The sequence below is a fragment of the Canis lupus genome, chromosome 9, assembly GCF_003254725.2.
Source record: "Canis lupus dingo isolate Sandy chromosome 9, ASM325472v2, whole genome shotgun sequence".
NCBI lineage: Eukaryota > Metazoa > Chordata > Mammalia > Carnivora > Canidae > Canis > Canis lupus.
In genome coordinates this window covers 20,235,948-20,253,490 of record NC_064251.1, presented here as the reverse complement: position 1 = coordinate 20,253,490, position 17,543 = coordinate 20,235,948, and the positions used below count along the sequence as shown (strand labels likewise).

The following is a 17,543-nucleotide window of genomic DNA, read 5'->3' as shown; positions in this document are numbered from 1 at the left end:
CCAGCCCTGCACTGACCTCTTGCTGGAAGGCTGAGAAGGGTGGGGAGGGGTTATGTTCTGGCAGCCTCTCTCCAGGGCGAGTGAGCCCTGGCTCATCAGCCCCCTAGAAATGCTGGAGGCAGCTGGCCCTCCACGGGGACCAGAGTGAGGGCTAGTGGAAAAGCTGGTCGGGAGATGCGGCTCTAGTGGAACTGAGGGCAAACCACATTCCCTCCCTGGTAATCCGCCTCAGGTGCTGCCCAGCTTGATGCAAGCAGGCCAAGGGGCTGATTGGCCCAGAGGACCCCCGGGGCCCCCAGTACAGGGGGCAGGGAGCAAGGCCAACTCACAGCCCCCCTCCTCGCTCCTATGGGCCTTGTTTATTCTGAAGAAGAAGGATGTCCAGAGTGTAAACATGTCTTCCTTGCTCTCCCACTTTCTCACTGGCAACCAGTGTCCGCCTTAGGACTCTTGGGGGTTCCAGTTCTGTCCCTGCCCCCAGCGCCACTGCCTGGCTTTCCTTGCCACCACCCTGGGGTTAAAACCCTGGCACCAGCACCCCACCATGCATACTGTGTCCACTGGGTCTGATCAAGACAAGACCCTGTGGCACCCCTGAATCTGGAAGGGAGATTCCAGCAAGGCAGTCACTCCATCACAGACGCATTTATTGGCAAAACCTATAACCAAGCATCACGGGGAAGGGTGCTAGCAGAGTGGGTGACTTTCTTTCCACTTTCCTTAGCAGTGTTCAAGGAGCAGGAGGAGGGAGGGCAGGGCTTTCCCAGTGAGGATAACCACACCAGCAGCTAACATTGATGGAGCACTTCCTCTGAGGCCTGACATCAGGCTGTGCTAAAGCACGTGTTTTACATGCATGGTCTCATTTAGTCCTTACAACAATCCTACAAGGTAGGTACCATTATCGTCCCCATTTCCCTGACAAGGAATCTGAGGCACAAGCCAGTGAAGTGGTGAGGAGCGGCTGTCAGCACTCAGGCTGCCCTGAGGGCCTCCCGCCTGGTGCCCTGGTTCTCCGTTTCAACCATTTCTCACCACTTCCAGTTCTCTCAGCTCTTTATATTTTTGTTTTGTAAAAAAGAAAAAAAAACAAAAAAGATTATGCCCATATTCTACAGAACCCACTGGCTTTTACCCTAGTTGGTCAAATCAGGGTTCTCCCCAAGATTCAGCCGGGGTGAGACTTTGGACAGTGCGTCTCAAACTGGAGGCCTGGGCATTTATGCGAAGCTGAGGTACAATGAGAGCTCTTACAAAATACACAATAAATTACAAACCTCCTCCCCCCCACTTCCCCCCCCCAAATCTAAAACAGACTGTACATTGCCCTCCCACCCCCCATCTTATCTCAGGTGCCTCTGTATCTGCGGGGTCTGGGGCCCTCTGTAAATGTTTGTGGAATGAGTGTGTGAATGAGTGTGAGCATGGCAGGAAGGAGTGAGCACTGTGGAGTCCTGAGTCCCAGCCCTGATTGTATCCTCACCCACACCTTGTCCTCACCAGGACACCTCCCTCTGCCCCAGAGAAGAGGGTCCCTGGGTGGGGGTGGGAACAGAGAGGGGAGGGGAGCAGTCAGCAGGGAGTCAGCATCTCTAGGCATGGGAAGGTAGGTGACTGAGGTAGAGCATAGGGCTCCCGCCTCAGAGTCAGAAGACCTGGTTCAAATCCCAGCTGTATGGCTCAGGAGGTGTGTGACCCTGAGCCGACCTGAAGAAGCATGGCGACTACCGTATGATAGCCCTTTCAAAGCTGTCAAGGCCCCCTTTTCACATTTATCTTTGGTCCTCAGTAACCATTCTGTAACATGGGTATTATTATAAATATACCCATTTTACAGAAGAGGAAGCAGAGGCTGGAGAAGTCAAGGGGCTTGCCCAAGGTCAAATAGCATGCAAGAACTTGAACCCCACCTCCTCTACCTCCCTAGCTACTGCCCCATCTGTGCTGTGAAGAGGTTGACTGGGCTCCAAGTCCTTCAATTCGGGAGCTTCACGTGGCAGAGTGGCAGCGGGAGGGACTAACAGTAAATTCCCCACAGTGTGGACCCTACTGACCATCTCCAGCCATAAAACTTGGTTTATCCCTCGTGGAAGGTTGCCTGGACACCCCTTCCATCCGCCACCCACAACCCCAGGGCTCCAGATGCTACCCCAGGAGGGATCTGAGAGTCGATGAGATACCCATAAACTTCTGCTTTTCCTGGGAGAGTGGGGAAGTGGGAGGGTGGAGGGGGCTCTGAGGCTCACACCTTCCCCTCACACGGGCATGTGCACCTCATTGTATTCATCCTGACCTTCCTCTTCATTGAAGGTCGGCTTGGCATCGTCAGCATCCAGCTGGAGGGTAGAGGAGGAAAGAGAGGGGGTGAGGTTTGGGGGAGGGATGGGGCCGATGAGCGCTCACCCCAGTGCTGAGAGCACCTCTGGAGTGAGGAGAGGGCATGACTCTATCTGGATTGGACAAGTCACGTCCTCCCCCCTCAACCCCTAGGTTTGGTTTACATGAGTTGTTTCCAAAAGGGTGAGGAACCCCTGGGGATCTGGCACCCCGGCAGGGGAGGGCCTCCAGAGGGTGCCCTGTTCACTAGGGCAACCCCACAGTGACTGTCACGTCGTGGAAGAATTTTATTAGTGGAGCAACTCTGTCCAAGATGACTTGGAAGACCACATGGAGGGCAGCCCGGGTGGCTCAGCAGTTTAGCGCTGCCTTTCACCCAGGGCGTGATCCTGGAGACCTGGGATCGATCCCACATCAGGTTCCCTGCATGGAGCCTGCTTCTCCCTCTGCCTGTGTCTCTGCCTCTCTCTCTCTCTCTCTCCCTCTCTCTCTCTCTGTCTCTCATGAATAAATACATTTTAAAAAATCTTAAAAAAAAAAAAACCACATGGAGAGCTGCTCAGTGGTCAGAACAGCTCATGTGGTGCACACCCTGCGTGCTTCTTAACCGTCTCTCCATCCCTGTCCTTACCGTTCCCTGCACAGGTGAGCAAACCCAGGGCATAAAGGAAGGAGGCCACCTGCTCTAGGTCGGACACCAGGGCGAGGCAGTGCCAAATTTGGATGAGGGCCCCGGACCCAGATCTTCACTACCTCGCTCTACCGCCTTCCTTTGTTTCCAGACCCACCCCTCCTATTCTTCCAGCCCCTGGGAGGATCCCTCCCTGTCCCCCAGCTCTGGGAGCCCTGCCTCCAGCCTCTGTCCTCTCCTCACAGTCCCTCCTGCCCCGGGCATGCAGGGTAGGGGTGGGGAGCAGCCACTCACACACTGGAGCTCCAGCTTCCTGAAGATGAGTGGCAGCAAGAGGCGGCGCAGAGGCACAGTGAGGATGAGGATGAAGGGCAGGGTCAGGGAGGTGGTCGGGAAGGTTTTCATTGTCCACAGCACTGCCAGGCAGATGATCTGGATGACCGTGAATAAGTGCATGCGCCAGGTCTTTACCTGCAGGTGGAGGCTGCCGTTACTGCCTGCCCAGCCCTGGCACCCAGCAACCCCCACCACGCTCTGGGCTGAGCAGCCAGGACGGCTCTGTACCCGCTTGACGTAGGGCACATCCGGGTGGTACTTGGGCGGCTTGAAGAGAAGCAAGACGCGGTCAAATAACTGGATGCCGCTGAGGGACGTGACCCCCATGTAGAGGAAGATGCCAAACAGCACAGCCAGGGGGATGAGGGACAGGATGGGCCCCATGAGGATGGACACGCCTGCAGGGAGAACCATGCACTCTCAGTGCCCGGGGCCCAGAGGGCTGACAGCATCGGGGGCTGGGGAATGAAATTACAGGGACCCTAGGAAGCCCTTTCTGTGGATTCTCTTAATAGGTAATACCCTCATTTTTCAGATGAGGAAACACTCAGAAAGGTGAACCAACTTGCCTAAGGCCACACAGCTACAGAGCAGCAGATCTGGGAGTCAAACTTTTGCCTTTGAAAGATTAAAGCCTACTCCTTTAGCCTCAGGGGTTCACGGATGTTGGAGAAGCCCTACTTCTCCATGCCCCAGCCCAGAACACCTCCATCCCCCTCCACCTATCCAAACCCTAACCCTCCTCCAACTAACATCAACTTTGCCTCCTTTAAGAAGCTTCCCTGGCAACTCCACCAGTGACTGTGGCGCTGCCCACGCTGAGCCTAGCTGGACTCTCAGCTGCTCCAGAACTTGGATCAACCCCAGTGATCCTGTCTTCTCCTCTCCCACCCCAGATTATGCCCGGAGCACTGCCCTTGGCATCAGTCATAAAGCAGCCAAGCCAGAGAGACCTCAGAGGCATCTAATGAACCCTCTCATGGTACAGACAGAGAAACTGAGGCCCAGGAGGAGGAAGGATACTGAGTTAGCAGCAGAGCAGGGCTGGGACCCAATGTTCACTGAGCTTCTGTTGGGTAAAGCTCTGAATACTGGGTCCTATCTAGAGAAGGTCTCAGTATGGAGCACCCCCCCATACACACACACACATATCCCCCCCCCCGCCCCCATGCTTCCTCCTCTGCTCAGATGTCTATCTCAGTGCCTTGGGCCTTGGGCATTTCCTCCAGAACTTCCTCACGTGGATAGGTGACCTTGGGGAGACATGGGCAGGGGGCATGTGGGGAGACCAGGCTGTGGGGTGGACAGGGCTGCAGAAGGCACTGGATCCTAAGGGGCAGGGGCTGGGGGCTGGGAGCAAGGCCAGAGGGTGGTAGGGAGTGCGGCCAGCCCCTACTCACCCACGAGCACAGCGACCAGAAGCCCACTGATCCGCTGCTCCTTGACCTCCTGAATCTGGGGGGCAGCTCCCGGGATGTTCGCCTTGCCCATGACAGTGAGCGCATTGGCGTGGGTGACTGAACGAACGGTGGTGGCACTGAGCCAGGGCATCCCAAAGAGGGCAGCCACACCGCCCATGCCTATGACCAGCAGCAGGTCCAGGTGGAAGCCAGAGCCCTTGACCATCTTGCGCTCTGGTTTGCTGATAATGAGCCTGGAGGTGGTGTGGGAGGTCAGGGGTAAGCAACGTTCTCCGTCATCCCCACCCTCCTGGCCCCCTCCTTTCTTCTCCATACTTGGGTCCCTCTGTATCTTAGTTTATCCTGCTGTGCTCATCTCCCTTAGAATTCCTCACTCCCCTCCTCCCATCCCATCTTGAGAATCCAGACTCTAAGAGTGCAAGTATCCTAAGATAGCAGCACCTAGAATGCCCGTCCACAGGCAGATTTACGCTGAAGCCAATGAAGGTGAGCTTCTGGGAGCCTCACTGGTGAAGGTCCCTTCCGGGTTGTGCCATCTCATTTTGTAGTTCTCATTTTGTCTTCTTTGTCTCAAAAAGGCCTCCCCAAATTATACCATGTCAGGTCCCACAAAACCTGCACCTGCCCCTACCCATCCATCACTCCTGCTCATCAGGAGGGCCACAGGTTCCACTGGAACTAGAGCTCAGTCCTTGGTGTCATGCCTGCCTGGAGCCTGTCCCTTTCCCTGCCTCAGACCCTCCCAGGCCCAGCTCTGCCCTTACGTGGTGATCTGGGACTCCAGGAAGATGAGGATGAAGACCAGCAGGGCAGGCAGGACAGAGGCAAACATCATCCAGATGGGGAAAGGCGAATACAAGCCCAGTGGGTGGATGACCCAGCCCCGGGCTGAGGCGTTGGACACTGAAAGGCCTCTAGGCACACTGAGTTTCTGTGAGAGGGGAATGCTGGTGAGAACATTGGGGTAGAGGAAGGGAGGCAGGGGCAGGGAGCCAGGGTCCTGAGCATTTGGGGACTTATTTATATTGAGCACCTACGTTGTACCCAGTCACTGCACTAAGCCCTTTACAAACATCTTCTCATTCCCCACTTTATAGATGAGGAAACAGGATCAGAGAGGTTGTGTAGTTTGCTTTGCTTTGCACAGCTATTTGGTGGGGGAACTGAGATTCATACTCAGATCTCCCTGGCTCCAAAGCAGATTCTTTCCTACTGCCTTGGTAAAAGGCAATCTTTCCCAGGCCCTTGCTTCAGCCAGAGGTGTCCTGTTAGGCTGTGGGAAGATCTTGGGGCTCTCAGGGGAGGCAGGAATGAGTAAGGGTAGTTCTAGCTGGCTTCAGGTTTGGGAAAGCTGTTCTTGGGAGGGGGCATATTGGGAGAATGAGCTGACAGTGGGAGGAGAGTGTCACCTGGGTGTAGGTGTCCGTGATGAAAAAATCCACCATGACCATGATCAGAATGGAGATGGGAACCCCGAAGTCCCCAATGACCCGTCGCAGCTGAGGGCAAGCAGAGAAATCAGGTCAGTGCCCAGTTGTTTCCCCACCTCTTACTTCCCACTTGCCCCCACTCCTGCTCCCTCTTCATCCAACTCTTCTTCATCCTTCTTCATCCTTGCTCTTCCCAGGGGATCCATCAACACCTACTGCCCTGTCCTACATCTCAATGCACCTGCCTCCTTTTTTTCTTCCCCTGGCCCAGCCCCACCACTTGCCCCACGGCTGCTCCACCCCTTTCTAAGAACTCTTCCCAGCTCCCCACTAGGTTCTCAGCCAGGACATGCTGAGAAAGGGTGGTGGGCTTGCCTGAAGAGTGAAAGCCTAAATGAGAAAGGGGTCAGGGAGGCTTGGAATAGGGAAAGGAGGGGAGCTAATGGCACTGAGGAACCTGGAGAAGTGCTTTGGATGGGGATAAGGCAGTGTAGCCAAGGGCGGGGCTGGGATGTGTGTGCTGACCTTGCCAGGGAAGTAGGAGCTGTTCTTGAACTTGCGCAGCATCATGGCGAAGAAGAAGGTGCCAGCCATAAGCACAAGAGAGAGGAGGGCTGTGTTGGGCAGGGGACCCTGAGGTTTGGGTATGATTGTCATATTGTAGTCATAATACCTCTGCAGTGGATGGTCCTGGAAGATCTGCAGCAGAAAACAAAGGCATCCTATTCTCTCTCATCCATCTACCCACCATCCATCCATCAATTTGTCCATCATCTATTCATCCATCCATCCATCATCCATCATCCATTCATCTATCCATCCATCCACCTATCCATCCACCTATCATCCATCTACCCCATTATCCATCCATCAATCTGTCCATCATCTATCATTATCTATCTATCCATCCATCCATCCATCTATCATCCATCCATTCACTTATCTTCATCCTCAATTGAGAGGAAAACAAAGAGACAATGGGATTCTATAGCTTAGTTTTCAGGAGTGGAGACCAGGCTCAGCTTGGGTGGGGCAGACCATGACAGCAATGAGTATACGTGTGTGCATGTCAGCACTCAGGACCTGGGAGACATGAGAAGGCTGGTGGGTGGGAAACAAGTGCCAAGGAGGCTCCTAAAAAGGGCTTCAAAGACTTGGAAACAGAAATCCCCACCAACTAACAGAATCAGAGGCAGACATGCAGTGTCCACCCTCCCTCTATATAAAATGCAGATGCAGAGGTAGGCGTAGTTTAAAGTAGTGGAGCTGAGGAGGCAGAGTGCTCCACCCACAAGCCCTGTGGTTCTTTTTTTTTTTTTTTTTTTTTTTTTAGGATAGTATTTATTTATCAGAGAGAGAGAGAGAGAGAGAGAACAGGCAAACAGGAGGAGCTACAGAGGGGGAGAGAGAAGTAGGCTTCCCACTGAGCTGAGAGCCTGATGTGGGGCTCAGTCCCAGGACCTTGGGATCATGACCTAAGCCCAAGGCTGATGCTTAACCGATTGAGCCAACCAGGCACCCCAGCCCTGTGGGTTCTTAAGGGTGAGTCCCCAAGTGGGTGTGGGGGACATCAGAGCCTCTGGGACCCCTGCTACCTCTCCATGAACCCAGTCTTCCGGGTTCAGTCTCACATACACACTGGACATGCTCACACAGAGATGCCCCCTCAGGCAGGTGCTCCGCATGGTCATGGCCAGAGTACCAGCCCACAGGCAGCAGGTGTTGCAGTGAATGTGATCATAGCTACACATGATGAAGACACAGCCACACACATGCTATAAGGACACCTGTGCAGTGACGCACACGGCCACATGGTGTGTGCACAGAGTCGCACAACGTCAACACTCCCATGGCCCCCACCTTGATCAGCTTGATGAAGGTCTCATAGATGAAGATGAGGGAGATGAGGAAGGAAAAGATCTCTTGGGTGTAGCGGGAGATGAAGCGGACTAGGAAGCTGCCCTCGAAAGCAACCATAAGCACCACGAGCAGGACGAGCCAGAAGCCGATCCACACACGACCCACGATGTACTCCAGGTTGTTACTAGTGCAGAACTGCAAGGGGGTCAGAGAGGACTGGGTCAGGCAGGTGGGCCCAAGTACCGTGCCTCAGGCAGGTGGGGCTGGGGTCAGCTACACGGACAGAGTGGGGCCAGAACAGAGCTACCGAGAAAAAGGCTTCTTCAAACACAAGCAGGGGTCCTGAGAAGCCAACCACAAGCAGGGGCTGAGCCCCGAGCAGGGAGAAGAGGATGCCCTGCACCGCGGTGGAGATGAGCAGCTCCGACACCCCCATCTGGTTCTGGGTCTTTTCTCCTGTGGGTAGAAGTTACAGAATGGTCAAGGTCAAGAGGTCATTTCCAGGTCCAATTGAGCATTTCCCAAACAGGCTGTTGTAGGGGTCTGGACTGTCAGTTTGGAACAGAAGGCAGGGCCGACACAGAGGCCAAAGGGTCAGGGGTGAGGGCTAAGGGGTCATGCAGAGCCACTGACCCAGGAGGCCGCCGAAGGTGATGGCAGGTGACAGGGCAGCAAAGTAGATGAATATGACAGCGGCCAGGACCTGGGGGCTGAACGCGTCTGTGATGTCACTCAAGTAGAGGGGGTAGCGGCGCCGAATGTCACGCACCAGGCCCCCAAAGAGTAGGCCTGTCCGCTGCAGAGGGTCGTCGGACTCACCAGGGCCCCCGGGTCCCCCATTCAAATCTGTAGTCAACAACAGGACCATGGTCACAGGGGGTCACAGGAGGAGGTATGGGGAGAGAGGAATTGTGGATAGCATCTTCTGATGGGAATGGGGTGGCCGAGAAGGCTGGGAGACATGAGGACAGAGAGAGGGGACGCCGGGGTGTTGGATGGGAGGAAGGGAAGCAGGGGCTCACGGGGCCGCGCTGAGGTATCTAAGGATCTGTGGGGGCTTAGGGGCAGGTACCTAGGCCCTTGTAGAAGTGGGGGTCCGGCTTGGCGGGGCTGAGCAGGTAACGCCTCCGCAGCAGCTCCTTCTGGACGGGCACCAGACTGAGCAGGGCCTGCTCTGAGGGGACTTCGCAGGGCGGCAGCACAAGGCTGCAGTCCAGGAAGCAGTCCAGGTTGCGGACTAGCTCCTCTTTGGTCTGGGCCAGGTAGGCATCAGTGCGGAACACCTGCGGGCCAGAGAGGGGGTCAGGACTGCCTGGACCTGCCAGCCCGGAGGACCCAATCATCCACATCCATGGCCTCCAGGGCCAGAACCCTCTCACCCAGCTCCCTCTTGCTAGGAATGGCCTGCCCTGCCACCCCCTTACTTCTGTGCCCACCACAAAAGGGTTTTGGAGAGGCAGATGGGCCCTTGAGCGGGGAAAGGAGAAGCACTAAAACAAATCAGGGGGAGCTTAGAGCAGACCAGATGGAACCCAGTAGGGTAGACCAGACCAGGCCAGACCTAACCGGGTAGAACCAGGTCAGAGTGGCCCTCACCCAGGCCCCATGAGGCAGGGCTAGGCCAGACCACACGAGCCCAGACGACCTACCCCTGGCCAGACAGGGTCCAAGCAGCCAGGTTAGACTGAACATGCCAGACTAGCAAAACTAAAGTGCCTATCCAGTGAGTGACCTCAGCTGCCACCCAGCCCTCAGGCTCCCCCAGGCCTCGCCAGCCTCTCCTCACCCGCTCCGACATGAGGGTGGCAACAGCCCGACCCAGCTGGGTGTAGTCGGTGTTGGGGGCCTCGGGTCCCAGCAACACGAAGAGGAAGCGTACAGGCAGAGGCAGCCCCACAGCGTCCAGCTCTGTGGCCATCTGCAGCCGCACGAAGCCCAGTACCGGGCGCTCCAGGAACGCCGCTCGGCCTGTGAGGGGAAGGGGCCAGGACAGGCTGAGGGGGGCCGCTGGGTCTGTGCTGACAGAGAGGGAGGCTGGGCCGGGACAGGAGGCAGAAGCGGGGGCATGAGGGGTTATGGGGATCAGGGGAGGCACCAGCTGCTTACCCACTAGCACCAGGGTGGCCTCCGAATCTGGGGGAATCTTTTCCAGAATTCTAGATGGTGAATCCTCTGTGCCCCCCTCTCCCTGTGGAAGGAGGGTGGTGAGGGGAGTTGTCTGGCCACTCTGAGCTTCCAGCCCTCTCCTCATCTCAGGCTGGTGGCTTTCTGGCTCTGCTCACAGCCCTGGTACAGCCTCACCTGTTTACAGAAGAGCTGCGTCTCTAATGAGGGTTGCTGGGGGAGCAGAGGCTGTGAGGGGTCCCCGGAACGCATCAGAACCGCGGGCTTCACACCGCCCAGGGCCTCCAGGTCTCCGGCGTGGCTGCGGGACACAGGGGACTTGGATTGAGTGAAGCTGTTCAGACTGGGATGTTAGTAGCACAGAGACCAGTGGTAGGAGGGATCAGGTGGGGCTTCCCAGTGACCAGACTAGAGGGACCCCGGGGCAGAGGGACAATCAGCCTTCTTTGGAAGGACATTATGGATGCAAGCGGATGGTCTGTGTCTGGAATGACAAGGTGGAGCCTGGAGGGAGGGAGGGGCCTTGAGAGCCTGCACTCCCGAGAACGTGGAGACATGGTCACCCTTCAAGAGGTGTCAGAGGCAGGAGCCATCGTGGAAGAAAAGTGGGCCCTGGTCTGGTGGGGGAGGAACCACCCGGGTCTCCAGGGAGAGCTTGGGGCAGGTGGGCTGGGGAGGTGGAGTCCAGGTCCTGGCAGGCAGGGGCACCTGTGCTTGAGCAGCAGGACCCGGAGCAGGAGGTCTCGGTCCTGAGGCCGAATCTGCTCCTCGTAGATAAACTGATCCAGCAGCTGGTTGGCCACTCCCGCTAGGGAGGTCTCTGGCAGATCCAGGAGGACAGTGCCTGTGAGGGGTGGAGGGGTGAGCTGGATGGCTGGGTGGTGGCCTTCCTGCCTGCCACCACGCCTACGTGCGGGTCTTGCAGAGGGGACCAGCAGGGCTCACCCTTGACGAAGGCTTTCTGCAGCTCCAGGAGGCTCCAGAAGGTGAGGTAGGACAGGTGTGGGGGGCCCCAGACCCCGTCCTCCCCCAGGTTCTCCTCCAGCCGCACCCAGTGCGCTGCCTCCATCCACTGCAACTCCTGGTTCTTCTCATCCATCACCAGTTCGTGCAACTCCACATAGATCTGCGGCCCCACAAGCCTGAATCAGTGTCTCAGGCCCCAAGGTGGGACCCTGGGGGGAGCATGGTGGGCATTAAACAGGCTCCAAGAGATGTTTGGAGGAGACCCAGAGTCCTGGAGCACTCAGGGCAGACCCAGAACTCAGAGGGGACTGGCGGAAGCAGCAGCCTGGCTGGGTTGAGGAGGTAGGGAGTTGGGGGGCGGGGCGAGAACAGCCCACAACTCTGGCTTTGTTCCCCAGCTCCCTCACCCTATTTCAGAGGCACTTGGAGAACCTCTGGACCAAAAGGGATGCTAGAGTGGACACCTGGGAGGAGAAAGAAAAGGGAGCCTTTGGGGTTATCATGTGGGTCTCCTGCCTCCAAGACTGTTGAGTGGGCTCGACATGCCTTTGGGTTTCCTTGGGGCCAAGTGGCTGCTCCCAGGAGCCTAGCTGAGGGTAGATCCAATTTCCTAACCAGCTGGACAGTCTGATGCCCAGCGGGGATGCACAGGGACAGGAGGGCCTGGGCAGAGGGGGAACGTATTTAATTCGGAAGCACCTGACAGCCCAGCCAAGGCCAGAGGGCCCGAGAGCACAGACCTCTGGCAATCCCTTTATCTCTGCCCAGGGAGCTCCCTGCTCAGTGGAAGAGAGACCCAGGTCTCCTCCCTCCACAGGGGTGTCCTCTTCCCTTCGGTCTATTTCCCGAGATGTCCACTCCTGCCCTGACCTGCCTGCTTGTGGGGATCTCCCGTGCTGCAGCCGGGCCTATCCCTCTTCACCTCCCTTCTCCTGGTAGAAGGGTAGGTTCACAGGCGGCACAGAAAAGAGAACCGGGGAATGCCAAGGGTCCTCACCTCGTGGGTGCCTGCGCGTGGTGTGGTGTCTGGGTGTGTTACGGTGTCTTCGTCTGTGGCTGTCGGCTCAGTGGGGTAAGCTGAAACCCAAAAGTGGGTGAGTGTTGCCCCCCAGTAATCCCTCCCTTAGGGTCCTCCTCCACTCCACAGGTGCCCCTCCATTGCAAGCTTCTAAGAGCAGCATGAGATGATCCCCACTCCCTCCTGTTGCCACTGGCTAGGACCCCGGTGCCCGCACCCCGCTGCACTCCACCCCACTCCTGCTGCTCAATGGTCTGTGGCTCCCTGTGTCTGTTCTTGGCGCAGCCTGCCTCTTTCACGCCCCATCCAAGCATTGTGGAAGACCCCCGGGAGTCATCTTCAGTGGTGACAGAGAGGGTCACCTCCAAAGTGGAGCGTCCCGAATGGCACTTCTCAGGATTCTCCTAGGATCTTCTCCTTCTTCTGGCACCTTCTGGGATCAGCTTCCCTTCCTTCTTCTCCCCTGCCTCAGCAATCCCACCAGCCCAGTACTTCTCCCCGTCTCCTGGTGGAGCTCTGGGAGCCAGGGTGGGCTCTGCCTTATATTGACGCCCACCTCCCACCCCACTCCCAGTCCTCATTTCCCAGAGGGGCCTCTTATCTTCAATACCAATTGCCAGCACTTAAGTCCTGTTGACAGTAAACAGATGCCCCCCTGGGGCTCCCCAACTGAGACCTTGGCAGAGCCGGGAAGGTTTCCTGATGTCTTTCTTCCCTGAAGGTCCCTACAGCCCCTCATTTCTCAGGACCTCTAGACCCCCAAACAGAAATGATGTTCCTAGAATAGGCCCAGTGCCTGGCCTAGAAGTCAGCATTGGATGGTCACAGATGGCATGTGGGCTCATGCCCTTGTCACAGACAGGCCTGGCTGCCCTATCCCAAATCGAAGGGCCCCGCCATGGGTGACTAGTCCTGCCCCCTCCCCACCCCCAGTCACCTCCTGTGATCATTTCAAACAAAACTCTGTTTATCCTTCAATCAGCCAGGATTGTGGGAGAACTGGCCCTGGGGCTGGCGGGAGGAGGGGGTGTAGAGAAGGGGGAAGACAAGTTCCCCTACTGTCTCTCTGTCTGGGGCTCAGCAGCTCATCCCAGAGAGAGAGACAGAGACAGAGAGAGAAGAGAGAGAGAAGAGAGCGAGAGAGATGGGGCTCACCTACTGGCTCCTCCACCTGAACCATGGGGACATATGGGTCCTCATATTCCTCCTGTTCCAGAGTGTCCTCCAGCCCCTCTTCATGGTTGTCCTACAGGAAGTGGCCATCAGGGCTGGGCTGGGAAGGCTTCTCAAGCCACCATGAAGGTAGGAGTCCAGGGTTGGGTTCCCAGAGTCCCCAGATAGGAGCCCAGCAGATACTACAAAAGACTCACCTGCCATTTTTCCATGGTGCTGTCCTGGTTGTCCATTGTCCACGATGATCCAAGCCCCCAGCATAACCCGCACTTGCGGGTCCCTGCAGGTGGGAGAGCACAGGCTGAGTGAGGGACAGGGCATCCTGGGGTCTCCTGATCCTCCCCCAGAGGGGGCTATATTTGAGTCAAGGGGGATCCCAGGTGTTGGGAGGCAGTGGAGGCAGGGGAAGGAAGTGGGGGTTGGGTGGGGGAAGGAGCTAGATTTATTGGTGTGAGGACAGGTGTATAGGAGACAGGAGAGCTGGGGCAGGAAGACCCATCAATCAGAGGGTGTTTGAGAGGGTGGGGGTGTCCCTCAAATTCAACATCTCCTTCCATCTACCAATCCTCACTTGGCTTCTTCTCCTGTCCATGCCCAGGACTTAGCCAACTCCAGGGGCATGACCTATTCTTTCTTCAAGGAACTTAGCTCCCATGAGAGTCTTCACAACATACCCTCTTCTCCCAGAAACAGCTACTTTCTGCTGGGCGTGGGGCTGTAGCATCTTAGGGAGTGTCTCAGAGGTGCTGAATGATATGGCCTCGTTTCTCTCCTCCACTCCATCTTGAATTCCATCTCTCTTGCTCACTCCTCATGTATCCCATCATTCTTACCAAAGCCCTTCCTGCCCCAGGGCCTTTGCACACACAGTTGTCCATATCCTCAGTGCCCCTCTCCCCCACCTCATCCTTTCTCACATCTGAGCTCTTCAGATTCTCTTCCTGACCACCCTAACATTCAGTAACTCAATCTATCATTTTCTGGTTTCTTGGTTCATTTGTGTATATATTGTCTGAGGATGCCTCTAGAAGGGAAGCCCCTCGAGTGCTAATATCCATATCTTGGTCCCCACTGAATCTTTTACTCCTAGCAGAATGGTTGCCACATAGCAAATAGTAAGTAGGTGCTCAATAAATATATGCCGGGTGAATGTAAGAGCGGCTCCCCCTTGCAGGCCTGGGCCTCTGGGACTGAGGAGGCAGGACTTAGCCAAGAGGTGGCCGAGCCTGTGCGTCAGCTTTGCTCAGTTATGTCTCTGGCAGAGAGGAAGTATGCTAACCCCAGGAATGTGAGGCCCAGCCCAAGGGGAGCACAGAAGTCCCCTAGGGTGGCCCCAGACTGGGTGTGCAAGGACTCCCTTTCCCCCTCACCCACTGCAGGCAGGGTGCTCCAGCAACAGGGATTGGGGGCAGGTGGCACACATCCCCACTCTGTACCTACATGGTGCTGAGCGGTGTGAGTTGAGATGAATGAGATGCTGCCCCTCCTCTTGAAAAGCCCCCTGCCCTGAGTGGGGAGGCAAGTTGGGAACGCGTGACAGGCCAAGTGCTTCAGGAGACAATACGTCCCCCAGACAAACGAGAAATGAGCAGAAGGTGTTGGGTGCCAAGGATCATATGGCAGGACGAAAAGGAGGACCTACTGGTGGTGTGGGGGATGGAGTGTCTCTGAGCAGGGGACCCTGGGGCTGGGCCGAAGAGGCTGGAGGGATGTGCAGGGCTGAGAGGGGGGAAGGATGGTCCGAGTGTGAGAAGGACCGTGCAGAGGTCGGAGCGTGCCAGACGGGGCCGGCTGCTGTGTGAGGGAACAGGGCAGGGAGGACGTACAGAAAGAGGGCTACAAAAAAAACAAAAAAAAAAAGAAAGAGGGCTACAGAGACATTTCTCTCTGGGGGGGGGGTGCTGCAGCCCTGAGAGATAGAGATAGGGAGAGAGAATACAGAGCCCCACCAAACTGCAAAGGGCAGGGGTTCCTGCCTTGCGGTGGTGGCAGGGGAAGTGATGACCAGGGGACAGTCCCGTCTCTAATTTCTTCCTTCCTTCTTTGGCCTTGCCCTCTGCCTGGACCTCAAATCCCTAGCCGTCTCAAGGGTATTAGCCTTAGGTGCTAAAAGTCCCACCCGTGGGGCTGGGCTCTGCCCTCTGCTTCTTATCTGAGAGGTGGATTGGGGAGAGGGGCCCTCCAGAGCCAGAGGAGGCTGCCTGTCTGCTCCAGCCTCTCTCTAGGACTTGGTCATCCCATCTGGACAACGGGAGCACCTTCCCACCAGGGTTCTGAGACCTCAGTGAGCGAGAAGAGGGGAGAACGGAGGTGCCTTGAGCTCAGCTGGGGCCTTAGAGGGTGCACCCATGACCCAGATTGCAGCCTCCACTGGGCCCAGCCCCCCCACTCCCCAGCTTCGGGCCTTGCTCTGGTACTGATAAGAGCTTAGAACCTGATCACTGCTCTGCGTCTGGAAACTCACCAAACACCTGGCCAGCCAGCCAGCCAGGGCAAGGCCAGATAAGGGTGAGCATGGCATCTGGAGCCCCGGAGGTGGGGCACAGCTGGCAGAGGCTGGTGGGGGGGACGACCAGATGATGGGGAGGGCTCCCTGGTGGCATAGCACTGCCTTTGTGTAATCGCCCCCACACCACACAAAGCTGTATTGCCTTATCTCTCATAATCCTCAAACCACCCTGTGAAGTGGGTAATGTCACTAAGATGAGAAAGCTGAGGCTCAGAGAGGTTAACTTGTCTTGGTCCTCTGGCAGGTAGATCTCAGAGGCAGGACTAAACTGTGGCCCTACTTGACTCCAACTACATCTCTAGCCATCACGCTGAGCTGCCTCCCAGAAGAGAAAACAGCTCCAAGCTGACTTAGTGCCACTGGTTAAAAAACCATGGACTCTCCAGCTGGACTGCCTGGGTTCAGATCCTAGCCCTGCCACTTACGATGTGACTTTGGGCAAATGACTCAACCTCTCTGTGCCTCGGTTTTCTCATCTGCGAAGTGGGGTCATAATAATGATGCCTATCTTACAGGCCTGTTGTAGCTCTGAGTAAGTTGATGCACATAAAGCACTTAGAATATGCCTGACACCTAAAGAGCTCCATGTAAATGTTTGCCATCATTATCCCTGTGACTGTGATCAAACTCAGACTTGCTGTCTTTATCTCCCTCTGATTTTCCTATAATTCCCATGGAATCAGCCCAAGTGCTTTGAGATCCTCAGGGGATGGGGGACTCCTTTCCCTCCAAACACTCCCTGGGCTCTCTCCCTAGGAGAGATCTTTTAGGGCCACAGTTTACTCCCTGCCTCACAGTGCCAGGTCTGCCTGGTTGACTCCCTGGAAGTGTCCCAGAGGGGAAGCAGCGTCAGTGGACAACTGTCCTCAGAAGAGGGAGATAGGATGGCCTGTGGGTCCCCAGCCATGCAGGAAAGAGGGGGCTGGGGGCTAAGACCTGAGTCTGTGGGATCCAAGGGGCTGGTAAAGAAGAACCTGAAAAGGACCTGCACATGGAGGGGGAGCACATTTGTGCCCCACACCACCAGCCACACATACTTCTGTTGCCACGTGCCAGCCTCTTTTTCCTAACACCTGCAGCCCCGCGCTCTGCAGCTACAGGTGCCAACGGGCCTGTGCCCTTAGGGGGAACAACACGCATCCTATGGTTCTCATCCCACCCACCTGCACCCCCTTGGAGGTCGGGCACCTGTGTCTACCTGGGCACAGATTTCAGGCTGGGCACCTGCAGAATCCCTTAGGACCACCTCCAGCCCCTCCCAGCCCTGCTCACCTGCTCACAAGCCTTGAGGGTCCCTCAGCGAACTCCTTCAGCCACGGGTGTCCTCTGCCACCAGCTGAGCTCACAGCTGCTCTAACAGCACCAAGTCCTGGCTCCCAAACCCCGGGGGCAGCTCCCAAACCCCTGACTCATGCCCCCGCCTCCTAATCTGCCCGCCCCACGGTCCCGGGGAGCCCCTTCCCACCCCCCGCCCTACTCCTTCTGGGTGCCCAGTAAACAGAGTTATCTCTCACACACATCTGGACAGCTGTGAGTCTGGCCCACCCCACCCCAGCCAGCTAGCCCCCAAGGCTTCCTGCTGCCCTCCTGGCTCCCAAGGACTCTCCTGGGTCTTCCTTCGTGTACTAAGGTTCAAGGGCTGGGTTCTCAAGCTCTCAGCTTCCTGGCAGGTCTGTCACAGCTTCTGGATGCCCCTGTCCTGCGTCTATCTGTCCTCGCTCTGGCCAGGCTCCTCTAC

At 56.6% G+C, this 17,543-nt stretch overlaps 1 protein-coding gene across 2 annotated transcripts; it reads right to left on the bottom strand.

The window, feature by feature from the left end:
- Positions 1 to 630: 630 nt before the first annotated feature.
- SLC4A1 (solute carrier family 4 member 1 (Diego blood group)) lies at positions 631 to 17,218 on the bottom strand. Of its 2 annotated transcripts, XM_025440262.3 has the most exons (20): positions 17,078 to 17,218; positions 13,494 to 13,576; positions 13,279 to 13,369; positions 12,103 to 12,182; positions 11,085 to 11,265; positions 10,848 to 10,983; positions 10,317 to 10,440; positions 10,122 to 10,203; positions 9,802 to 9,983; positions 9,088 to 9,298; positions 8,649 to 8,861; positions 8,323 to 8,471; positions 8,016 to 8,210; positions 6,681 to 6,854; positions 6,135 to 6,224; positions 5,490 to 5,656; positions 4,705 to 4,958; positions 3,533 to 3,702; positions 3,263 to 3,439; positions 631 to 2,336 (listed from the first exon to the last, which is right to left on the bottom strand). In XM_025440262.3, exons 2-20 carry the CDS (start codon positions 13,527 to 13,529, stop codon positions 2,256 to 2,258), a joined length of 2,793 nt encoding a protein of 930 aa, XP_025296047.3. In that variant the 5' UTR covers positions 13,530 to 13,576; positions 17,078 to 17,218; the 3' UTR covers positions 631 to 2,255. The 2 variants fall into 2 exon arrangements, with proteins under 2 accessions (XP_025296047.3, XP_035577187.2); XM_035721294.2 differs by lacking the exons at positions 13,279 to 13,369; positions 13,494 to 13,576; positions 17,078 to 17,218 and adding an exon at positions 12,486 to 13,255.
- Between the last annotated feature and the right edge of the window lie 325 nt (positions 17,219 to 17,543).

What these genes read in the sequence shown, in the direction of transcription:
- SLC4A1 (XM_025440262.3), bottom strand. Translation starts at nt 13,529, where the DNA reads ATGGACAACCAGGACAGCACCATGGAAAAATGGCAG. An exon ending in CCACCCTCATGTCGGAGCGG is followed by an intron (nt 9,299 to 9,801) that starts GTGAGGAGAGGC and finishes TCTGGCCCGCAG; the next exon opens with GTGTTCCGCACTGATGCCTA. An exon ending in GCTCCTACTTCCCTGGCAAG is followed by an intron (nt 6,225 to 6,680) that starts GTCAGCACACAC and finishes GCTTGCCCTCAG; the next exon opens with CTGCGACGGGTCATTGGGGA.